The sequence below is a fragment of the Cololabis saira genome, chromosome 7 (assembly GCF_033807715.1).
Source record: "Cololabis saira isolate AMF1-May2022 chromosome 7, fColSai1.1, whole genome shotgun sequence".
Classification (NCBI taxonomy): Eukaryota; Metazoa; Chordata; class Actinopteri; order Beloniformes; family Belonidae; genus Cololabis; species Cololabis saira.
Window position 1 is genome coordinate 1603560 of NC_084593.1, and position 25205 is coordinate 1628764.

Below are 25205 nucleotides of genomic sequence, written 5' to 3' on the forward strand. Positions count from 1 at the left end.
TTCTTTTTAAATCCCAACCTTTGCGTAGAAGGTGCTTGCACATCTTTCAAGCCCTGTTTTGTAGCATGCAAGCTTTATAAATGAGGCCAGGTCTCATCCCTCCATCCATCCAGACCAGGTCTCATCCCTCCATCCAGACCAGGTCTCATCCCTCCATCCATCCAGACCGTGGCCGTTTCTCAATATGCGTTCTTGTCCGTTCTTGTCCGTTCTTGTGTTCTTGTGTCCTTGTGAAACGTCATCAGTCGCCGCCCAAGTTCTGTCCCAATGCACAAGTTCGCATTTCGCCAAGAACGGATAAAATTCCCGGAAGTGTTCTTGACACGCCCCTTTTACCAAGGATGCATCGGTCGGTAACTTGTGTGAACTTCTCAACACAAGTATCCCAGCATGCATTTCGGCAGTTGGCGAACAGCGGGGAACCGGCGGACAAAAGCTGTAAGTTGTTTACAATTTTCGTATGCTATTTCATTACTAAATTCACTTCTGAATTCACTTTACGCTATAAATCCACTGTGTAGATTTCAAATATCGGCAGTTTTAAGAAAATTGATGGCGATTCAAACATTTGCTCCTACATTTTGGGAGATGAGAAGCTCCATAAAGGGGCTCTCCTGCAGGCAGCGCCTGCGGGGCGAGCTCGCTCTCCAGTCGGCCAGTAAATGCTCACAGACCCGTCTTGTTTTCCCCACAGTTACATGATGGCAGAAGGCAGGCAGACCCACAACTGTAAGATATTTTTTTTATTACTATTCGTAACGCTGTTATTCTGTCATTACATTGATTTCTGAGAGTAACTTTAAGTAACGTTAGTTGCAGTACTCCAGTCGTAAAAAACAATCAGGGGGGATGGTGGATTTGATCATATGGGGACAGATAATTTGTGCTGATTACAAATAATATAATATATTACAAATAATAGCAGTGACCAAAACAGCTGCAGAAATACTGCAGGAATGACATAGCAGCAGTTAAATGCAGCCTTCTGTAAGCTAGAGAACAAGATTTTTTTGCTTGTTATGAGAAGATAAGTCTCACTGACAGATTTTTCTACTTATTTCAAGGGAAAATGTACTTAAAACAGGTGAAAATTGTCAAATAAGTTATTTTTCTGGTGTTATTTTTCTGGTGATGATTCTAAATGTTGAAATAGCAGTAAAACCACATTCATTGATGAAATGACAAGGAAAGGGGGGATGATTTTGACCGTTTTTATTTCAGGGGGGGTGCCATCCCCCCTCATCCCTCAACTCCAGTACTGGTTAGTTGTACTCAGCCTAGGGTAATAGTTAACTTCAGGTGAGGCATCAAAGCTTATAATGGTGGTCAGAGCAAAGAATTCTTCTGAAAATGACATCTGTTACATAGAACACTTTTTGACTTAACTTGGAGACAGACATTCAATTTGGCATGATTCTTTATAACTAAAATAGCTGGTGATTAATAGAGGCATTTTTTCAATTTTCATTGCCATTGTATGAGATATGTAAAAAATAAATAAAAGTTAGTAGCCATATAATAATTTTTAACTAATTTAACAGTGTTCATTGGACATTTAACTATATGCACAATATTTTTGAATTAGTCAACAAAACAATATTTATAACAATTTAACATCACAGATCCTGGATGTCTCCTGTCAGCAGACAGAGATTGTGCAGGAAGCAGCAATCACTTTGGGGGCAAATAGAAGCTGGATCTCCAAAGCCCAGAGGAAGACGGCTCTCCAGCGGGTTTTGAGCATCCTGGAGGTTCCGCTCAGTCACGTTCCTGGCCTTGGCATGGTGCCTGTTGAATCTGCTTCAACTTGGCCTGTTGATTAAAATACAGGTAACATAAAATACATGTAGTGTTTCAAATGGATAGATAGAAACGTCAGTGATCCCGAGGGAAATCTAGGAATGCAAATGCAAAGTAACAACTGTAATAAATAATATTGTAATATTTATTCTGTGTTTTTTCTTACTTGCTACAGGATGGCCGTATGTGGTCATGAGGGTCACAGGATGCTGCAGGCAATGGAACCCCCGTCTCCAAGGAGGAAGCAGCCAGCTGGTGGATAGAGGGACTCCTTCTACAACTCCTTCACACCGAAGGGAAGAGCTTGCAGTTCAAACAGCACTTCTTTTGTGGTTCAGCAGGTGGGAGGATTCTGACATGGCACCAGCCGCACAGTGGAGCCCCCACCTCCTCCATCTCTCCTGGCTTGGGGAAATGGATGACGCGGTGAAGGATGGCCATCATCTCCTCCACTACACTGTGGACTATCCTGCCAACTGTTGCTCTGGGTATGGTGAAGATGTCTGCTGACACTCTGTAGGAGGTGCCTTCATGCCAGCCAGTACAGACAGACAGCCACCTCCATGTCATGGCTCCATCCATGTGGCTGTTGCCGAAGCAACATCTGGACCAGCACGTTGATGGATCTCTGGAGTCTCAGGCTACGTTCACACTGCAGTTCCCAAGTGACCCAAATCCGATTTTTTGCTCATATGTGACTCAGATCTGATTTGTTTATGACAGTGTGAACAGCACAAGTCACATGGAATCTGATCTTTTCAAATCAGATTCAGGTCACTTCCATATGTGGTTCTAAATCGGATACAGGTCTGATGTTTTGCAATGCGACCTCAGTGTGAACAGCCAGGTCGGAATTAATGCGACTTTGACGCAGAGCCCCGAGCCGCGGGAGAGACCCGGGAGACGGCGGGGGGGAGACACGGGAGACGGCGGGGGGGAGACACGGGAGACGGCGGGGGGGAGACACGGGAGACGGCGGGGGGGAGACACGGGAGACGGCGGGGGAGAGACACGGGAGACGGCGGGGGAGAGACCCGGGAGACGGCGGGGGTCCCTCCGGGCCGTCTCTCCTCCTCCCCTCCTCCCCTCCCCACCGCTCACCTCTTTTTAGCCTACGACCTCAGATCAGAATTTAAGCATATTACTAAATAAAGAAGCTAAGGATTCAAACCAGCGAAGCGGTCGTGGTCGCATAACCTGCCCGTTTTACAGCGAGCTGGACCGTGTGTTAGGTGATAAACCCAGCTGAACGCCGGAGAGCAGAGCTGACACTCCGGGGAGCGGAGCTGGAGCCCTGCTATAGCGGGACTGTTCTCTTCATCCCGCTCCCGCTGCATTTCTGACCATTACCGCACCCGCAACGTGTGTTACACTCCCGCCCGCGCCCGCCCTCGCAGTGTTTACATCCGCTCCCGCAAAACTCTGAGAATTCATGTCCGCACAATGATAGAGATGCAAGAGAAACGCCTTGACAAATCTATCTGATTTAATGTTAACATGATAATTGTGGAGCTTGATGGATAATTGGCAGTTCACAGGCACCTGCTGGATGCAAATCCATCATTGTCATCATCACACGCCTCTGCGCATGCGGGTCAGTTCAGGGCCGCGATGCGTTCACACTCGAGTCGGATATAGGACACATTTTAAAAGATAATGTGAACAGCCACACAAAAAAATCGGATATGGGAAAAAAATCGGAATTGAGCATTAAGGTCTGCAGTGTGAACGTAGTCTAAAAGCTGGTTTCAGGTCGGCCTCGGAGAAGAACGTGCAGAGGATCGGCACATGGTTGTTTATTTGCACGTACCTCCGAGGAGTTTGATCCTGTTTAAAAAAAAAAGAAAGAAATGTATATATTTAATATCTATTCTACTTATTTATTAATTATTTATTAATTATCAATTAACATCCCAATATTCATTTATTTATTCGTCTTTAACTGTTTACTGTGTTTGTTCATGATTATTTCACCTACAGTAGATGTATTTAATATTATGTAATGTAAATGTCTCATTAAACGTTATGTATCATGTATTCCTATTGCTTCTATTATAAAAATGTCTGTTCCAACTGCTCTGGTTATTTATATTTCATTTAAAATATGTACAGATGTATAAAGACAAATATTTGAGTCCAGACACATTTGCAGATAAAACCAATCTGATATCTTAAAGGGGACCTATTATGAAAAACACGTTTTTTCTTGTTTTAACATATATAAAGTGGTCTCCCCTCACCCTGCCAGCACAGGGGAGACAAAATACCATGAATTTCTGCAAGCTCTCTGACCCCCGCCGGACAGAGTCCCCCAGTGTCACGTGACCTTTTTTTGAGCCATTCTGAATCTGCGCCTAGGGTGACGTCACCATAGGCGCTCATTTCCATAGGTTCATCCTCCGCTGCTGAAACCACGCCCACAACCAGCTCTCTCCGCTGCTGGAGCGGTGCTTCCTTCAGCCAGTCGGACGCGGCGCCGTGGCGGAGCGGATCCGGGTTAAATCATCCAGGTTCCCGGGTGGTTTGGGAGCTGGGTCCTCGGGGGTCTGTCCCAGGCTGGACCAGCTTCACCCTCCGAGATTTTCAGGCAAATCTGTCGGTTTGATCCCCGGTAACGGGCGATGCGCCGCGGATGCGCTCCGGAGCGGATCTGTGCGCCCGCCGTGAGGTTGCGGCGCCCGTCGCGCAGCATCCGCCGGGCAGATCCGGCTGAAATTCCGCTGGTCGGTCCCCGGGAGTCCCTGCTACCAGTCCAGGCCGGTTCCTGCGGTCCCGGCCGGTCGGAACCGGTCAGATTCCCCGGTTGAAGTCGCGGTGATGCGCGCTGCTCCACTTCCTGGTTCCCAAAGCGCGGTCCGTCCGCTGAAATAGTGCATAAATGTTATTTATATACAACTCATATTTTATTTTTTTAACAATAAAGTTGCCATTTGTGAAAATTCAGTGTTGTGATTTATTTACAGGCTCGGGCTGCTCTGGCGGAGCGAGGTTTATGCTCCTCCCCTGCTACACGTCATTCAGGGAGCCAATCAGCACAGAGCCTCATTATCATACCCCCCCTTCCCTAAAAATGAGGCGCAGAAAAAGAGGTTAGAAGCGGTAAAACTAGTGACAGGGCCCACAGGCTGGATTTATGATTTATGTAGAAAAAACAAGCTTTAGATTGTTTTTAAGACATTCAAGGCCTGTTTAAAATATACATTAAATGCCATAATAGGTCTCCTTTAAGTTATCTTTATAAGATAATAACTTACATAGCCAGAGACAAAGGCTAATATTGCACGATTTCACCATAAGGTGGTGCTGGAGCATCAACACTATCAAATGTCAGATGTCAAGTTGGATTGAAGGTTGGAAATGTATGAATGAAAGGGGTGTATCTAAAGCATCACTATTACTCAGTTCGGGGAGGATCCCGTTAATCATGTTTCATACCTTAATATTTCTAAACCGTATCATAATCATTTCGTTAACTTTAATAATCATGGAAAACAAAGTGCTGCTTTAGGGAATCTTTGTGAGATAACTTACAACGCCAGAGACGCTAGGATAGCGCAACGTCTTTGCAGAGTCGTCTTCCTCCTGACTCTTCTCAGCTCAGCAGCCTCCTCTTCTGCTCCCAGTAAAGCTGCCGACGGCGACGATAGTTGATATGGTTGCCGGTCCATATTTGCCAACAATGCAATTCAATTTGCTCTCTTAAATACTATTAAATAACGCGATCCACAAACAATAACCTTTACCGGGTTTTTTTCCCCCTGCCGTTGCGTCGTGATGTACAGAAAATTCTTGGCTCGTGAGACTTAAAAGCACTTAAACTAAACAAATTAGAATAAATAACATGTACTATGAAAGGATATTGTTGCTGCTTTATTAAAAATAGGCATTACATTGACACTTCATCTTCACTCGGTTTCTAACGTTGATGTTTTTTATTTCAAGAGTACTCGAATACTTTTACACATGCTGCTGATGTTTTTACATGTTGGATGTTACATGAATATTTCCATCTTCTCACTTTATTTTTACATCAACAACTTTGAAAACTGAAGGAATCAAATTAAAACAATCAAGAAAAATCAATCAAATATTGTACAAACTGGAAAAGTTGAATGTAAAATGGAAATGTTTAGATTTGAAGCTCAAGCTTTGTTTCAGGGAAGAAACAAGATTCTAAGAATCTAAACGTGAAGTTAATGAGATAAAAATCGAATTTATGATCAAACATCAACAATTCAGTAAAATATTTAATGTTTAAATGTGAAAAAAGATCAAATAAAATACAATAAACCAAAAACTAAAGATAAAAGGTGATCATCTTCATCATCATCATCATCATCATCATCATCATCATCATCATCATCATCATCACCATCACCATCATCATCATCATCATCATCATCATCATCACCATCATCATCATGGAGACACTGAGGAAACAGAACCAGTGTTCAAGTCCAGGATCCAACAGAGACAGTTTCTCTGACAGGAGACTCTGGAGACTAAACTGGACACAGAGACACTAAGTTTTCAGACACTAACAAGGTCCTTAACCCGTATTTTATCATGGACTCAGACCAGGACCCAGACCAGGGCCTGGACTTGAGTCTAAATCCAGGACATCCAGTGAAGGTGGTGTTGACGGTGTGGAGGTGGATCAGTCTGTCAGAGACAGAGACTTCATAGAAGGACAGAGTTCCAGCAGGAACGTCCACGTACACTGCTGCTCTGCCAGAGTCTGAAGATGGAGATGGAGATGAGGAGGTGATGGATGTTTCTCTCTTATTGTGACGGACACAGTACCAACCACCTGGAAAACAGTCCAGACTCCAGGAATGATCGTTTTCTCCAAACTCACAGTCATCAGAGTTTCCTTTCCTGCTGATTCTTCTGTAACTCCCTGATACAGAAACAGTTCCTCTCCACTGGACCTCCCAGTAACAGCGACCCGTCAGAACTTCTTTACACAGCAGCTGAGGCCAGTGATCAAACCTGTCTGGATGATCAGGATATGACTGATCCTCGTCCACCAACATCATCTTCCTGTTGTCATCAGACAGTTTGATCTTGTTGTTGACTGTGTTTGTGTCAATGGTGAGTTGACAGGAATCTGATGGAGAGAACAAACAAGCAGCTGCAGTTATTATTGATCAGTTATTGATCACTGATGGACTCATGAACGAGTGAAGATGGTTGAATAAAAACACACTTACACTTCCTCAGACCTGGTGTCAGCCATCGTTGTCCAGCAGGCTCCACCCTGGAAGGAGGAGGAGGGTCAGACCAGATCCGTCTCTCTCAGAGGAAGCAGAGATGTCAGAGCCCCCCACCCCCCCCCCCCCCCCCCCATCACCTGTTGGACACTCCGGTATCCGCTACATCCCACCACAGCCCTGAGCAACCACCTGAGGTGGAGGAAAACCCCCACACCTGTGCCACCATGACCACCATCATATAACCCCTCTCGCCACCCAGCAGTGTGTCCTACCTGGGAGTGTCCTACCTGAGAGTGTCCTACCTGAGTGTGTCCTACCTGAGTGTGTCCTACCTGAGAGTGTCCTACCTGAGAGTGTCCTACCTGAGAGTGTCCTACCTGAGAGTGTCTTACCTGAGTGTGTCCTACCTGATAGTGTCCTACCTGAGTGTGTCCTACCTGAGTGTGTCCTACCTGAGTGTGTCCTACCTGAGTGTGTCCTACCTGAGAGTGTCCTACCTGAGAGTGTCCTACCTGAGTGTGTCCTACCTGAGAGTGTCCTACCTGAGAGTGTCCTACCTGAGAGTGTCCAGCATCCAGCGGGGATCCTCCCGTATAGACCGAAGCTTCCCTGCTGACTCCCCTGGATTGTTGTAGCTCAGGTCCAGCTCTCTCAGGTGGGAGGGGTTGGAGGTCAGAGCTGAGACCAGAGAAGAACTTCCTTCCTCTGTGATCAGACAGCCTGATAGCCTGCAGACACACAACACAGGTCTGCTGCATGTTATCTGCTCAGGTGTCCTGCTGCAGACACACAACACAGATCTGCTGCATGTCCTCTGCTCAAGTGTCCTGCTGCAGACATGTTTAGCAGCATGTTCTCTGGACCTGGAAAAGACTTGAATGAATCCTGACCTGAGAGACTTCAGGTGACAGTATGGACTCTCCAGTCCAGGACACAGTTTCTTCAGTCCAGAATCCTGCAGGTCGTTGTTGCTCAGGTCCAGTTCTGTCAGACTGGAGGACTCAGAGCTGAGAACTGAGGACAGAAGTGGACAGATGTCCTCTGAGAGGTGACAGCCACTCAGTCTGCAGAAGAAAAGAACAACAACCAGGTTATTCCACTGTTGAAAATGTAGTTGTGTCTCAGATTTCAGATTTCAGATTTCAGCAACAAACAATTCAAACTGCTAAAAACATGAAAAGTAAAGAGGAAAAAATAAAAATCATGAGTTTTAGTGCAGTTGGCAGAATAAACAAAAGTTAGACTTGAACTAGAGTTACAAGTAAGTAATAATATTAACATTGTTTAAAGTTAAATGCAGAATAGTTTCAATAATCCATCAAAGGCTGTAAACTAACGAGTTTTAACTTGATTCAAAGGAACTGAGGGTTCCAGTTCCTGCAGGTTTCTGGACGTTTGTTCCAGATCTGTGGAGCATAGAAGCTGAATGCTGCTTCTTCATGTTTGGTTCTGGTTCTGGGGACACGGACCAGACCTGAACCAGGACACCTGACAGGTCTGGGTGGTTGCTATGGTAACAAGTCTCTGATGTATTTTGGTCCTGAACCATTCAGTGATTTTTAAACTACCAGAAGTATTTCAGAGTCTATTCTCTGAGGTGCAGGGATCCCATGTAAAGATCTCAGAACTGGACTGATGTGGTCCAGGTTCTTGGTTCTGGTGCGAACCAGCAGCGTTCTGGATCAGCTGTGTGATTGACCGCTAGTCAGACCTGTGGAGACGCTGTTGCAGTAATCAAGTCCACGGAAGATAAACATGGATGAGTTCTTCAAGGTCCTGCAGAGACAATAGTCCTTGATCCTGGAGATGTTCTTCAGGTGGTAGAAGGACGACTTCGTACATGTTTTAATGTCTCTGAAGGTTCAGGTCTGAGTCCATGACTACACCCAGATTTCAGGTCTGAGTCCATGACTACACCCAGATTTCAGGTCTGAGTCCATGACTACACCCAGATTTCAGGTCTGAGTCCATGACTACACCCAGATTTCAGGTCTCATCAGTGGTTTGTAGCTGTAATAGCTGAAGCTGTGCGCCGACTCTTAAATGCTCTTCTTCTGTTCCAAATCTACTAGTTCAGTTTTTTTTGTGTTCAACTGAACAACATTATCCCACATCCACTTATTGATTGTTTCTCTGCATCTACTCAACACTTTTATGGGCTCATTGTCTCCTGGTGACATTGAAATGTACAGCTGTGTGTCACCTGCGTAGTTATGGTAACTTATCTTGTTGTATATTATTATCTGAGCTACTGGAAGCTTGTAGATGTTAAAGGAGCTGTATGTAAGAGCAATAATAAAACGAATCATAAAATGACCCCGATATGTCAACAGACATTTAAAAATCATGTTCATTTCAAATACTTATGTCACTGACAACAGCACTCAAGCCAGGATATTCCAGTTTAAAAAGAGGAGTTGCAGCCCTCAACTGATGTTTATGTTGTCATTTTTTGTTTTGGCCTGAAGCTCCACCCTCCACCTATCTCCCAATCACCAAGTCAGTATTGTTTCGGCATCCGGGTTGCCAGCTCGGCTCTAATTATCGCAGCCATGGCAGCCTACGTTCCTGCTGCATTCTGCAGCCTACCTGGCAACCTCTGGTCGGGGAGGAGGGGGAGGGTACACGCCGCTCAACAATATTTTGAAAGTGACTGCAGTACCAGTTTTGGCCATTTCTTACAGACGGCTCCTTTAAATACGAGGGTCCTAGGATAGAACCTCGGTTACCTGTTGACACAAAGTAGTCCCTGTCCTTTAAGTGAGACTCAAACCAGTCAAGTATTGGTCCAGAAAGTCCGACCCAGTTCTCCAGTGGCTCTAGTAAAATACTATAACACCGGTAGCAGATGCTGCGCTGATGTCCAATAGTACCGGCACTGTGGTTCTTGCACAGTCTGCATTTATGTGGATGTCATTGAACACTTTGACAAGGACGGTCTCAGTACTGTGGTGAGCAGGAAAACCGGATTGGAAGACGTCGGCTCATCCTGGTCCAAAAAGGAAATGTTCACCTGGACGGACGGATATGCGGACACACAGCTGTACAGACGGAGGTTCCCACCTCCAAGGTGTGAGGATGTGGGATGAAGAATCCCTGGTTCCTCCTCCAGCATCTCTGGATGATTCTTCACGTTCTGCTTTTGACCAGAGGATAAAAACTGACGGTCACGTTGATGCAGCTTCTGACAGATACCACGTCCGCATGATGCTACAGGGCGTTCTGCATCACTTCCTATTGCGGTCTGTGTGTCGTAGCGCGTCTGTCCTGTCTGCATCACTGATTAGCGCTCAATTTCTGGGTTTGGCCACATGTTTACCGCCGTGAACTGGGGCTACGTACCTGGTCACTAAAACACTAAGTTAATGTGGTACCGCTATGTAACTCTACCAAAACAATGTGGGACTCCGGAGTTTTCTCTGGACCTCAAATCTGACCAGTGACATGTTTGACGGCATGTCGTCCTTCGCTGCTGGCTGTCCAGGTCGAGACCAAGCGCCGACCATCTCACTTCTGGGATGGGTCTCATGAGGAACTCCGAATCGCTGCAGTTCCTCGACTGGCCGCTAGAGGCTGCAAAAACCAGCAGTGACCCAGCATCGCTAAACGCAGTAATCCTGGATTTCTCCGGTGAATCAACATGTGGAAGGAGATATTCTGCTGGAATCCTAAATCCTGCTGCTGCACAGCTGGATGATGTTGTTGACAGAACTACAGCTTCAATGTCAACAACGTTGGACGGTGTCGTCCCTCAGGAACAGAAGGTCAAAGGTCAGAGCAGATCGGCCCCGTGGTTTAATTCACTACTGCAGGTTTTAAAGCAGACCTCCAGAAAGATGGAGAGAAAGTGTTGTTCCCCTAACTTAATAAAGATTACATTAATCAAGAATCAATATTATTTAAAATTAAAAAAAAATCTTTTGAAAATTTTATTTAAAAAAACAATATGTTCATTCTAAAAGGAAAAGCATGTGTATCTCAGTTGTTGGAGTGGATCTATGGAATGGGTTGGGTGATGGGTTGAAGCAATGTACAAATATAAATCAATTTAAAAAAACGGTACAAAAAGGAAGTTGTGTGAAGTTATTTGATTGAGGAGTTATGTTAAGGAAAGATTGTGTTTGTTAGCTGGTTAGGTGCAAAGGCACAACCAATGGGAAAATCAGTAGCCTAATATGTAAATTAGCAGCTTTTTATTATTAATATTTATGTTTAATTCATAATAGAGGTAACAGAGGGGCAGGGTTAAATAAGTTTTACTTCTACCTGCTCCTTTTCAGACACAGTTTTTTTCCCTGTTTGTATTACGTTTTTGTTGTTGTTGCTTTTCTTCTGTATGTTTTGAATTTGTATTAAAATTTTATATTCTTTTTCCTTATGTGTTCAAAATAAACAATTCAATCAATCAATCAATCAATCAATCAATCAATCAATCAATCAATCAATCAATCAATCAATCAAGCAATCAATCAATCAATCAATCAATCAATCAATCAATCAAGCAATCAATCAATCAATCAATCAATCAATCAATCAATCAATCAATCAATCAATCTTGTACTTATTAGACCGGAATGAGGTTTAAACCTTTGATTTCTGTGTGGAGTGTTGAGGTGAGTTTGTAGTGAAGTGGGTTCTACCAGTAAAACTGGACTGAAGTTACTTCCAGTTGACCTCGTTCAAAATGGCAGCATAGCTGACGAGCTCCCGATCAACAGTCGATAAAAATCCCCAAACTCGAGTATTTTAGAAAAAGATAGACATGTCTGAAGTAGAATGGAAGGGGGAAGGAAATCAAGAAGACACAAGAATTTGAGAAACCAGGGAAATCCGTCTGAACCGACCAGCGAAGACAGAGGCGACACAGTGTCTAAGATGACAGATACGGAGGGTGAAGGAGAGGACATGGAGGCTGAAGCTGCTGAAATGATACGCTTTGGACTGAAAGATATAGTTAAAGAAATTCAAGACTTCAAATCTGAGCTGAAAGCTGAGTTTACCACGTTCACGAGGGAAATTCAAAAATAAATGAAAGAAGACATTAAGCAGAGGCTCACAGAAATAACAAAGGAGCTGGCAACACAAACCAAGAAAATTGAAGGAGCCGAACAGAGAATTGGAGAGATAGAAAGTTGGAACATACATGTGAAAGATGCTCTTCTCCACTCGCTGCAGCAACAAAAAATATTGCAAGAAAGGTTGATGGACCAAGAGGGAAGAAACCGACAGAACAATATTCATATCTTTGGCCTGACCGAGGGAGCAGAACGCAGCTCCGCCACACAATTCATAGAGCGCCTGCTGAAAATAGAGGTCACTCTGCCGATAGACATGGACTTACAGAAACGCACACAGAGCCTTAATGCCAAGACAGGACACCGACAAACCCCCAAGATCTATCATTGTAAACTTTCTCCAGTACATGGTAAAGGAGACGGTGCTGGATGAGGCCTGGAAGAAAAAATCCAGTATCAAAACCGGGTGCGCTTTTTCGACCATGATTACGCCACTGAAATAATCCGGAAAAGAAAGCAATATATTGGCATCAAAAAGGTCTTAAAGGAGAAAGGAATACGCTTCCAGACACCACTGACAAAAATCAGGATTCATTGGGAAACCAACCCGCGGACATATGAGAGCGCACAGGAGGCGGCGGAGAAACTGACCAGGCGGGGACTTGCAGCGGAGATACCCGGGAAGGACGCAGCGAGGACAGAGGAGCGGCTCAAGCGAGCGCTGCCGTGGCAACGGGTCGGAAACACAGGGGATGCTGCTGTGCGAGAGATTGATAAACGGAGATTGCAGGAATTTCAAAGAAAAAGAAACGGACAAACTGGGTATGTGAGTGCACTCAACTAACTAAACTAAAGACAAGACGATGAATAAATAAGCTAAATGTTGATTGCACTCCTTAAACTGGTCACTATAATTATGTGACGGTCTTCTTTTGTTACAATTGATTGGTAGATATACACGTACTTTTTACTAGGAGGTTAATGCATAAGCAATACGGGACAATAAGGCCAAACCTACCTAGTGAGGGGCCCTCATGTTATGAGATATCCCCTCAACCCACGAAGTGGACGTGGGAGGCGTGCACACAGGCACGCGCCTACCTTTGGAAGTTGAACTGTTCTATGTTTTGGTCTTGTTTCGTATCAAGTTGCCCAATGTTCCTACAGGGCTGTTAAGTCATCATGGTTACACGATGGTTTCAGGAAAAGTGTATTACCTTACAAGAATATGAGTAATATTTCACTGGTATCAGTAAATGTGAATGGATTGAACAACCCAATCAAAAGAAGTAAGGTCATCTTGAAAATGAAAAAAATTAAAGCCCATATTATTTTCATCCAGGAAACACATTTATCAAAGGAAGAGCATGAAAAGCTAAAGAAATGTGGTTATAGAAACACTTTACAGTACATGTAGACAAAGTCGCTAAAGAGGAGTGGCGATATTGATGCAAAACTCAGTCAATTTTAGATGCTTGAAAGAAACTGGGGATAAAGAAGGATGATATATTATAGTCAAAGGAAAATTAGAGAATGAGATGGTCACACTAATCAATGTCTATGCCCCACCAGAAAGCGACAAACTTTTCTTTAAACCTCTATTCACGGCTATAGCATCTGAGTCAGAGGGCATGGTGATGTGTGCAGGGGACTTTAAAGGTATAGTCTGTAATCGTATTCAAAAACATTTATTGTTATACTGGGTGAAATGGTCCTTCCATCCTGAGAGTAGCCAGTGAATAATGTGTTCAGAAAAAGGAAAGAAAAAAATCCGACCTCTCTGACAGCTTTAATCCTGTAAAAACTCTGACCAATCTGTTTTTTTGCGCACCGAGTGGCACGGATTGGTCAGAGGACCAGATGATTGGCAGGGGGGAAAGAACCAATTAGATGCCTTCATTTTAAGTCCCGCCCACGCCCCCCTCTGTCCCATGCTTGCACTCGTCACGTCGAAAATCTTGCTGGAAAACTTCACACACGCGAGTCATGTTTGCTAAAGATTGGCTCAGAAAACGAGAAAACGCAGCCAAAAATACCACCTCCCCAGTATGGGCGTCCGTGGGGATGGAGGCGTCTCCATCCCGGCGAGGGCGGAGAGCGCCGGTGCACTGCGGTGCCGTGCAGGCTCTGTTGCCACGGCTATGCCGTAGGGTACGGCGTAGGGTACGCGGCGACGCGCACTATTCTGGGTTGGTGTAACGTGGAACCATAAATCAGCCTTCAGTGTGTGCTGTCTGCTGTTCCGAACTTCTCTGTTGTGCTCATTTTGCTGGGACGCCGGGTCCCTCCGCCGAGACACAACTTAGCGGTATGCGTTTATTGTTGTGTCTAAAAATGATGCGCAGTGCCCACCCAATCAGAAATATTTATAAAAAAATGTAATTATAAAAAAATAAAGGATCCCCATAACTTTAATTGGGTGGGCAGGACGCACGTTTGGGTGGGCACAGTCACCCTTGACCCCCCCCCCCTAAAACCAGACATGAGACATGGGGTATTTTTGTTGAAAATGTGCTGTCCAAAATGTCCTGGAAAACTTGACTCCTGCAAATGCGCGTTATCCAAAGTTTTTTGGGGCATGGCTTTGGACGGAGTGCTGACGGGAGGGGGAGGAGGGGGTGGGGCTTAGAGGAGGTGCCACTTTCAAATCTTACTACCTGTAGCTCTCCAACATTACGGACTATACCTTTAATGTAATTCTAGACCATAATATAAATACAACAAGCAAATGAAGAAATAAAACTCACCTAACTAAATTCATGAACACGTTATTGAAGGAACAGGGGATATTAGACATATGGAGAGAACTTAATCCAAGAGAAAAATAATACACACATTACTCTAGCACACACAATACCCACTCTAGAATTGACTATATATTTATGAACAGCTGGGACCTACATAAGGTAAAAGAATGCAAAATTGGAGTGGCCGATATCTCTGACCACAATGCAGTCCACTTAACTGTACATCTAAATAACAGGCGTAAGAATACAACCTGGAGACTGAATGTAGGCATAATGAATAATAAAGTAATAACTGAGCAAATTAAAATGGAAATAAAGAGATATATTGAAAAAAACGATACAGAAGAAACTAGCCCGACGATTCTATGGGACGCCTTAAAGGCCGTTATACGGGGGAAATTAATAGCCATAACCTCACAACAGAATAAACTCAAAAAGGCTGCTTTTCTTAATATAAAAGAAGAATTAAAAAACTTGGAATTAAAATACCAAAATACTCCAAATACCCAAATCCTACAAGAAATAAAATCCAAAAAGGGAGAAATAGACAACATCTTGAGGGGAGAGATTGAAAAAAAACACAGATTTGTAAAACAACAATATTACGAAAGTGGGCCGAAAGCAACTAGACCAGTGGTTCTCAATCCTGGTCCTCGAGTACCACTGTCCTGCATGTTTTAGATGCTACCCTGCTTCAGCACACCGTGATAAAAGTACGTGTGTCATCAACAGAACTGTGCAGACCTTGGTGACAAGCTAATTAGGACCTTTAATTAGAATCAGGTGTGTTGGTGCAGGGAAACATCTAAAACATGCCGGACAGTGGTACTCGAGGAGCAGGATTGAGAAGCACTGAACTAGACTATTGGCAAGGCGAATTAGGAAACAACAGGCTTTAAACACAATACAGATTCAAGGTGTTCATTCAAACCAAATAAAACATAATGATACAGAAATATAAAATATATTTAAAGATTATTACAAAAACCTATACACACAACCATCTTCATCCAATGAAGATGCAAAAAGACAGTTCCTTAATTCCCTTGATCTACCATCTATAGGAGTCCAACAAAACGGTTATCTCACAGCCCCGATAACTCCTATGGAAGTATCCAAAGCCATATCCAGACCTAAGGCCAATAAGACTCCTGGAAGTGATGGCTTACCATCTGAGTGGTACAGAACCTTTAAAGATGAATTAACACCTCTCCTTATATCTTCCTTCAACCACACTCTTAAAGAAGGCCACCTACCACCCTCTTGGTAAGAAGCTATAATCTCTGTGATTCCCAAAGAGGGAAAGGACATAGAATATTGCAGTAATTTCAGACCCATATCAATTGTTAATGTGGACTACAAAATGTATACATTATACACACATATATATACATATCATAGCTAAAAGAAAAATGTATTAGTGACCTAATTGATGAAAACCAAACTGGCTTTATTGTAGGACGCCAAACACAGGATAGCATAAGGAGGACTATACAGGTAATTAATACAATACAAATGCATAAAAACAGTGCTATTTTGATAAGTCCCGATGCCGAAAAAGCTTTCAACAGTGTAAAGCGGAACTCCCTGTACTTAGTATTAGAACGACTCGGATTTAACAAAGATTCAATTAACTGTATTAAAACTATTTACCAAAATCCTACAGCCAGAATAAAAATAAACGGTAGCCTGACTGAAAGAATAGACCTAAAGAGAGGTACCTGTCAAGGATGCTGCTGGTCCCCGCTCCTTTTTGCTCTATACATTGAGCCTTTAGCACAGGCTATTCGACAGAGTGAAGAAATTAAGGGAATTAACATCAAAGGGCAGGAACATGTAATAAGTCTATTTGCGGATGACATTTTGATAGATTTATATTATGGAAATAATGACTTATCAACATAGAGTGAAGGGGGATGTTTTTGTGGAAAAATGGGGAAAACGGATAATTTATGACACGATGAAAGATACGTAAGGAGTCACTGATATAAAAATTCAAGATACTGAACCTATATAGAATGCTCTGATTATGGATGCCTGTAGCCATGACTGCTTTGTTTTTTGAATTTTTTGTTGCGTTTTACATTATGTGTATTGTATAACACAAAACTACAATAAAAATGTAAGTATAAAAAAAAAACTGGACTGAAGTGAATTATCTGCTGCAAGGGAGTCAGCTGGAAAATACTTGAATGAATCCTGACCTGAGAGACTCCAGGTGACAGTGTGGACTCTCCAGTCCAGGACACAGCTTCTCCAGTCCAGAATCCTGCAGGTCGTTGTTGCTCAGGTCCAGTTCTGTCAGACTGGAGGACTGAGAGCTGAGAACTGAGGACAGCACTGGACAGATGTCCTCTGAGAGGTTACAGCCATTCAGTCTGCAGACGGAAGAAAAGAACAACAACCAGGTTATTTCACTGTTTTGGAAGAAAATGTAGTTGTGTCTGCAACTGTTCTGGTCTGGTCTTCAGCTCATCCTGTCCCCCCAGTACAAACAGGAATTAAAGTGTTTCCTTGTCAGAGTTCATGCTTGTGTGTGATTTTAGGTCCAATGTGTCAATAAAGTCTCTGGAAATGAAAGAACCAGCGTAAACTCATGTGAGGTTGTGCTGAAAAAAGACCCAAACAAGTGAAGAAAACATGAAATCTGGAGGTAAAACCAGACGAAGCCAGAAACTAGCCTCCACTCCAGAGGTCCAACATGTGTCTGTTGGTACTTACAGAACTTTCTTGGAGGCTTGGACCACCGGCAGCAGCCTCCGTAAAGACTCCTCTGAAGCTGAGAAGTTCTTCAGGTCAAACACCTCCAGATCTTCTGATGACAGTAAGAACAAGACCAGATTCGACAACTCAGCAGGAGGCAGTTTATCTGGGGAGATACGTCCAGACCTCAGGTACCATTGGATCTCCTCCAGAGACCCATCGTTCAGTTCATTCAGACAGTGGAACAGGTTAATGCTTCTCTCTGCCAACCAGTTCTCATCGATCTTCTCATTGATGTATTCAATAGTTTCCTGATTGTTCTGTGAACTTTCATGGTTTGATGTCATCAGACCTCGTAGGAGGTTCTGATTGGTCTCGACTGATAGACCCAGGAGGAAGCGCAGGAACAAGTCCAGATGTCCGTTTGGACTCTGTAAGGCCTTGTCCACAGCTGTCTGATAGAAGTAAGCTCTTGTGTTTAACCACCAGATGTCTTCTGGTTCCCTTAGCAGGTTGACTCCAGAGCTGATGAAGGTCTGATGGACATGAAGAGCAGCTAGAAACTCCTGGACACTCAGATGGACGAAGCAGAAGACTTTGTCCTTGTACAGACCTCTTTCCTCGATAAAGATCTGCTTGAAGACTCCTGAGTACCCTGAAGCCTCTTTGAAATCGATGCCACACTCTCTCAGGTCTGGTTCATAGAAGATCAGGTTTCCTTTCTGCAGCTGCTCAAAAGCCAGTTTTCCCAGAGACTCCACCATCTTCATGCTCTCTGGACTCCAGTGTGGATCCATCCCACACCCCCCATCATACTTGACCACCTTTACTTTGGTCTGGACCACCAGGAAGTGGATGTACATCTCAGTCAGGGTCTTTGGCAGTTCCCCTCCCTCTCTGGTTTCCAGGACGTTCTCCAGGACGTTCTCCAGGACCGTAGCAGTGATCCAGCAGAAGACTGGGATGTGACACATGATGTGGAGGCTCCGTGATGTCTTGATGTGGGAGATGATCCTGTTGGTCTGCTCCTCTTCTCTGAACCTTTTCCTGAAGTATTCCTCCTTCTGTGGTTCACTGAACCCTCTGACCTCCGTCACCATGTCAACATAGTCATACTCAGGAGGGATCTGATTGGCTGCTGCGGGTCGTGTGGTGATCCAGAGACGAGCAGAAGGAAGCAGGTTCCCCCTGATGAGGTTTGTCAGCAGCACGTCCACTGAGGTGGACATTCTGGGGTCACTGACGATTGTAGAGTTGTGGAAGTCCAGAGGAGGTCGATACTCATCCAGACCGTCGAAGATGAACGCGACCTGGAACTCTTCAAAGCTGCAGATTCCTTTGGTTTCAGAGAAGAATGCATGAACTAGTTCCACCAAGCTGAACTTCTTCTCTCTCAGCAGATTCAGCTGTCTGAAGGTGAATGGAAGCAGTAAGTGGATGTCCTGGTTGGCTTTGCCTTCAGCCCATTCCAGAGTGAACTTCTGTGTTAGGACTGTTTTCCCGATTCCGGCCACTCCCTTCGTCATCACCGTTCTGATTGGTCCTCCTCTTCCAGGTGGGGGTTTAAAGATGTCTTTCTGTTTGATGGCTGTTTCTGCTCCGTCTGGTTTCCTGAAAGCTGCTTCAACCTGTCTGACTTCATGTTCTTCGTTGACCTCTCCGGTCCCTCCCTCTGTGATGTAGAGCTCCGTGTAGAACTGCTCCAGAAGGGTTTTCTTTCCTGCTTTAATGATCCCCTCAGACACATGCTGGTACTTCTTCTGCAGATGAAATTTAACTTTGCATGGGCAAACGGCAGTGACGGTATCTAAATAAATATGAAATAAAGAAAACCACTTAGTAATAAAACCAGCCGACAACAAGTTCTACTTCCTCTAAAGAATCAACATTTCAACATTCACTGATCAGCAGTTCAATGAGGAGTTTTGAAACGTTTTCCTCCCAAAAACCCCCTGATCAATCAGAGGAACAACAACAGTGTTTCCTCTACGATTCACTTCAGACACACAAGTTGTGTTTGTTTTGTGTTTGCTGGAACTGAATATTGAATCCACATGATTCCATACTTATAAATAATAAAAAAAACTATATAATAAATAATAATAAAATAATAATAAAACTTTTTTTTACTGGGATATTAATGCCCCTATTAATGAGATGTTCCTAACAGAAGATGAGCTGAGTTCCTCCACCTTCCAGTGGGTTTAATGTTGTGTCTGATCTGTGAATGTTGGTCCTCTACTGAGACATTGGGTGTCGTTTATCAAGCAGCTCAGATGTTCAGAGAAACGTCTTACTGCTCTGCAGGAGGTCGGCCAGCTTCTCCTGCTTCCTCCTCCTCAAGAACTTCACTGTGATCTTCATGAATGCCTCTCTGATGCTTTTCTGCTCTTCATCTTCATCCTCCTCCAGACTCTCTGAGGATTCTGGGTAATCTGGACTCAGAACCTTCTGGATCTTCTTCAGCTCGTCCTTCACAAACATAACGATGTCGTCCCCCACCGGCTGGAACAGAAGACCACATGAAGGACACAACCAGACTGAAACCATGGAGACAAACATCAGGTCCATGTTGGACAGACTGACAGTCCACTGGTCTACAGAGACCAGCATGGAGACAAACATCAGGTCCATGTTGGACAGACTGACAGTCCACTGGTCTCCAGAGACCAGCATGGAGACAAACATCAGGTCTATGATGGACAGACTGACAGTCCACTGGTCTCCAGAGACCAGCATGTAGACAAACATCAGGTCCATGAAGGACAGACTGACAGTCCACTGGTCTCCAGAGACCAGCATGCAGACAAACATCAGACGCATGTTGGACTGACTGACAGTCCACTTGTCTACAAAGACCAGCATGCAGATGGACATCAGGACAACAGATGGAGACAGTTGTTGTTCATGGACAGACCTGAAAGACGGAGTCCAGCTGGGTCTGATGATGCTGGACAGACGGACCACTGGGGGACTCTGAGATCTGCTGGTCCACTCTGTGGAGGAATCATGAAGAACTAGGTCACATAATGTCTAAAGGTCCATGGAGTCATGTTTGGATGAGAACAGTCCACCAGAGGACTTCCTGTCATGTTAAAGTTTCTCTGGTCCACCTGAGACTGAGAACGTCCACGTCTTACTCCCAGTACAAGCTCTCAATCTGGTGGTACAAGAAGGTCCACCAAGTGTCCACAAAGACCACCTTCTCAACAGATCAATGTCTACATGGTTCCAGGAACCATCTGTACTCCTGCATCCAGCAACACCGTCCACCTGAGGCAAACTTCCTCCCTAAATGATGTTGCAACCTCAGCAGAAAGATGCCCCCTGCTGTACAAACCACTGAACTACAGTCACTCAGAAGAGACTCCAACACCCCCCTTATAGTCTGCTGTGTTTCTGGAAACATCAACAACCATCTAAGAACGGCAGCAAAACAGAGAAATATTCACTTTAAACATGTTACGATGAAAACATTTCAGTCTCAGTTACGTTTTTCAGAAACAACGTTTACAAACAACTCACCTCTCTGAAGGAAAACCAGGAGCATCTTTTAAAGCGATAAATAAATCCTTTGATGCATCACTCTTCAAGGACACACAGCTGGGTTCAGGTCCAGGTTCAGGTCCATGTCCAGGTCCAGGTCCAGGTTCAGGTTCAGGTTCAGGTTCAGGTCCATGAGAGTCTTTTTCTTGATGAAACCTGGGGAAAACAAATCTTTAATTCCTGACAGTTGCATCTAAACTTCTGGAAAAGGTCGTTTCAAGCCAGTCATGTCACCATTTGTATAGTAATGATGTATTTGAAGTTTTTCATGGTTCAGAATGAATCATAGTACAGAGATAGCACTGGTTCTACTGGACCTCAGGTAAGGTGTTGTGCTACGTCCATGCGCTCATGTGAACTCTGAACTTATAAATGTTTGTGAACGTTTTGTGAACGTGTATTTCAACTTTAAAAGTCAGTTCAACCCCGAATCTAAATCTAATAGTATATAAAAAAGCCATTCGCAAAGCCAGAACAGCTGTTGGACTATTGGACTAATATGATTATGAATTCATGACATATGTGAGTGGGTGAACATTTCTCTTGGGCCAGTAAAGGGCCGAAGCCAAGCCAAAGTTTATGCTGCATGACTCCAGACCAGATAACAGACTCCATGGGGTTTACGACACCTGGGAGGGGGGTCAGACGCAGTATAGCCCCCACAAACCCAGCAGGGTTCCTGCCAGACCTGAGAGGGGGAACAAAGGAAAAGCCAACGCAAAGGGACCAGAGAACAGACCCCCTGGGGTTACGACACCAGGGGGGGTTCAGACGCAGTGGAGCCCCCAGGAAACCAGTGGAGGGTCCTGAAGGGGGGGGGGACTGTCCCTCACAGTAAAACCGCCCCCAAGCCCAAAAGCGGGGAGCACCCAATCACTGGCCGCGGGCTGGTGACGTCACGCAGCCCGCGGAACTCAAAGCCCCCTTCCTGCCCAGCGCTCACTCTCTCTCCCTCAGCCAGCGGACCGAACGGACGTTCCTGCCGATGGTGCAGCCGCTGCCGCATCTACTCACCTTTTCCCCGAGAGCCTGGGGCGGGGAGGGAGCCGTTCAGGACCTGCATTAACAGGCCGGGCGTAAAATCCGATACCAGAGCGCTGCGCTCTCAACTCTCTCTGTCTGCTAACTCCTTTCTTCCTTCGAGCACTTTCCCCACACCAGGGACCGTGCCGTCCAGGACGACTGCTCCGCCAGAACCCGCCGTAGAAGCTCCAGCCTTGGACCCGCGAACCCCTCCCGCAGCCCGGCGACACACACGGGACGTGAGCCGACGTTCCGAGGGAGGAACCGGCCCCCCGTGCGCAACGAGGCCGTTGTTGAGGCCGCGGTCAGGACCAGAGAGCCGGCGTGAGGCGCCGCTGCAGCAACTGTTGCCCTTTTCTTTTTTTAAAGTTAGGAGCAGGCCAGACACTTAGGAACCGCTCGCTATCGGAGCATCCCCGCCAGAAGCGATCGGCGGTGGGATCAAAGCTGAACCGAAACTCTCCGACACCGGGAACCCCCGGCAGGAACCCGGTCACCACCGACAGAGCCCGCAGCCCAGATCCAGAATCCAGAGGAGACGTGAGGTGGTGTTTGGGAGATCAGTCAGTTAGAACGGTGTAAAGCTGAACTTATGTTTAATGAGATTACTGTATGCGTATTACTGTACATTATCATTATTGTGTTCTTTATCATCTTTATTATTATTGCTTTGATTAATTTTTCATTCCGTGCATTTAACTTTCATTTCATTTCTATTGATGTTTTTCTAGTTAATTAATGGTTTTATAATAACGTAGTGTGCCATCGGGATTTATTCGGGTATTTATTTACATCTTCTTTGATACCCGTATGTAAATAAATTCTGATTGATTTTTAATGAGTGGTTTCTGTCGTTTCATGCAAGCTTCGGTCACAATTGATTTGTTTGACAGAGCCTAGTGCTCGAATTTCACCCTTCAATTACTGTATTAGGCATAAACCTTAATTTCTGAGACTGATTTTCTGCTGTTAAGTTATCATTTCCCTGCGTAAGGAACAGGGTGGTGCCCCGAGGATTTTATCTATCATATTGGTCATTCAATTTGATAAATAGTCAACTTTATTAATTATTAATAATTATTAATAAAATTATTAATAACCCTTCGATAACTGGACAGCCAAGCTACCTGAGTTGCACAACACAGCTTATTATTCAACGTTGATAGAGGATAACAAAAGTAACCCACGTTTTCTGTTCAGCACTATAGCCAGGCTGACAAAGAGTCACAACTCTGTTGAGCCGTGCATTCCTGCAGCTCTCAGTAGTGAAGAGTTTATGAGCTTCTTTAACAGTAAAATCACGAGAATTAGAGAAGAAATCAACCAGCCGGTTGTAGGTGTTTCTTCAGCTTTAGCGACTTCCCTCGGCTCTGACTTGACTCTAGACTGTTTTGATCCTATAGACCTCCCTGAGCTGACTTCACTCGTTAATAGAGCTAAGTCAACCACATGTATGTTAGACCCCATCCCGACTCGACTATTCAAAAATGTTTTTTCTCTTATTGGTGCGACAATACTAGACCAAATCAACATATCCCTAAGCTTAGGATATGTACCACAGGTTTTCAAATTGGCAGTAATTAAACCTTTACATAATAAACCTTCTCTTGACCCAGACACCTTAGCTAATTATAGGCCAATTTCCAACCTTCCATTTGTATCTAAAATTCTGGAAAAGGCAGTTTCAAGCCAGTTATGTAATAGAATTTGTATAGAAATCTGTTTGAAGTCTTTCAGTCAGGGTTCAGAATGCATCATAGCACAGAGACAGCACTGGCTCGAGTCACAAATGACCTCCTTATGGCCTCAGATAAGGGATTAGTGTCCATATTGGTTCTACTGGACCTCAGTGCTGCTTTTGACACTGTAGATCGTGGCATTTTACTGAACAGGTTAGAGCATGTTGTTGGGATTAAAGGGACAGCTTTAAGTTGGTTTAAATCATATCTATCTGACAGGTTCCAGTTTGTTCATGTACATGAGGTTTCTTCAGAACAGTCAAGGGTCTGTTATGGTGTTCCGCAGGGTTCAGTGCTAGGGCCAATCTTGTTCAGTTTATACATGCAGCCATTGGGAAGTATAATCCAGAATCACGGCATACACTTTCATTGCTATGCTGATGATACGCAGCTCTATTTGTCTATGAAGCCGGACGAGACAGAACCGTTGGTTAAACTTCAGGCATGTCTGAGGGACATCAAAGACTGGATGTCCAGAAATTTCTTGCTTCTAAATTCAGATAAAACAGAGGTTATCATTCTTGGTCCAGAGCATCTTAGGAAGGAATTAGATGGTGTTGTGATGGCTTCCAGTGCAACTGTGAGAAACCTTGATGTTGTTTTCGTTGTTTCGTTGTTTTCCATCGCTCCTGTAGTTTCTTGTGCTGGCCCCCCCTTTTTGCTTTTTTGTGCATGTTTGCAGGCCGGAGCCTCGGGAGCTGCGTGCTGGCCTGCGGTCCCAGCCCCGCCCCCCATCCCTGGTCATCCCGTTGCTGCTTCCGCCTGCCTACGTGGATGTCTGCTGGTGCTGCTTCCACATGACTGCTGTGTGCTGCTGACGCCCCCCCCCCCTCTGGTCATCCCGCTGCTGCTTCCACCTGCCTGCTGTGTGCTGCTGACGTCCCCGACTCCCCCACTCTGGCCTTCAGCAGGAGGGTCCCCCCTTATGAGCCTGGTCCTGCTCAAGGTTTCTTCCCTCCTAAAGGGGAGTTTTTCTTGCCACTGTTTGGCTTAAGGCTTTTCTCCCACTATGGGAGTTTTTACCTGCCATTGTTTATGTAATAATTGCTCAGGGGATTATATTTATATTTATGGGCATGCCAAGTAGTGGCATGACCATATTACATTCGTCCAGATTGGCCCAAAGGGCAATGTTGCTAGCATTTTGCTAACAAGCTAAAGTCGCAAAAGTCCCACTGCGCACCAGCGGGTGTACAGCATGACCCCGCTCTGAAATGAAAGAAAAAAATCCCCCAAAAATAAAACACGCCCGAAAAAACAAGGAAAAACATGAAAATGAAGGCAATATAATAGTATACAGAAAAGGTTTCCCTTTTCTTATTATTCCGCATGCTTTTTTCGTCCGTTAATACGGTCCGAACCGAAATGTGCACCCATGCATGGCATACATCATTGGATGCGTCGCCATCGTGCCTA

The 25205-nt window shown here is 44.6% G+C and overlaps 2 protein-coding genes across 2 annotated transcripts in view; both read right to left on the reverse strand.

The window, feature by feature from the left end:
- Positions 1-5666: 5666 nt before the first annotated feature.
- Positions 5667-12769, reverse strand: LOC133446723 (stonustoxin subunit alpha-like). Its single transcript, XM_061724737.1, has 5 exons — positions 12683-12769; positions 7907-8080; positions 7574-7744; positions 7014-7060; positions 5667-6910 (listed from the first exon to the last, which is right to left on the reverse strand). Exons 3-5 carry the CDS (start codon positions 7588-7590, stop codon positions 6303-6305), a joined length of 672 nt encoding a protein of 223 aa, XP_061580721.1. The 5' UTR covers positions 7591-7744; positions 7907-8080; positions 12683-12769; the 3' UTR covers positions 5667-6302.
- The window catches only part of LOC133447752 (NACHT, LRR and PYD domains-containing protein 4-like), a 32956-nt gene continuing 17707 nt past the window's right edge, over positions 9957-25205 (reverse strand). The window contains exons 4-12 of the mRNA XM_061726479.1: positions 21007-21183; positions 20399-20477; positions 19779-19986; positions 17500-19288; positions 16983-17156; positions 12683-12789; positions 10528-10589; positions 10030-10152; positions 9957-9962 (exon numbers count right to left, since the gene is read on the reverse strand). Coding sequence (XP_061582463.1) covers positions 9957-9962; positions 10030-10152; positions 10528-10589; positions 12683-12789; positions 16983-17156; positions 17500-19288; positions 19779-19986; positions 20399-20477; positions 21007-21183 — 2725 coding nt within the window. The remainder of the gene's footprint in view (positions 9963-10029; positions 10153-10527; positions 10590-12682; positions 12790-16982; positions 17157-17499; positions 19289-19778; positions 19987-20398; positions 20478-21006; positions 21184-25205) is intronic.

Coding starts and splice junctions, on each gene's coding strand:
- LOC133446723 (XM_061724737.1), bottom strand. Junction 6,911..7,013: donor GACACCAGGTCTGAGGAAGT/GTAAGTGTGTTT, acceptor TCTCTCCATCAG/ATTCCTGTCAACTCACCATT.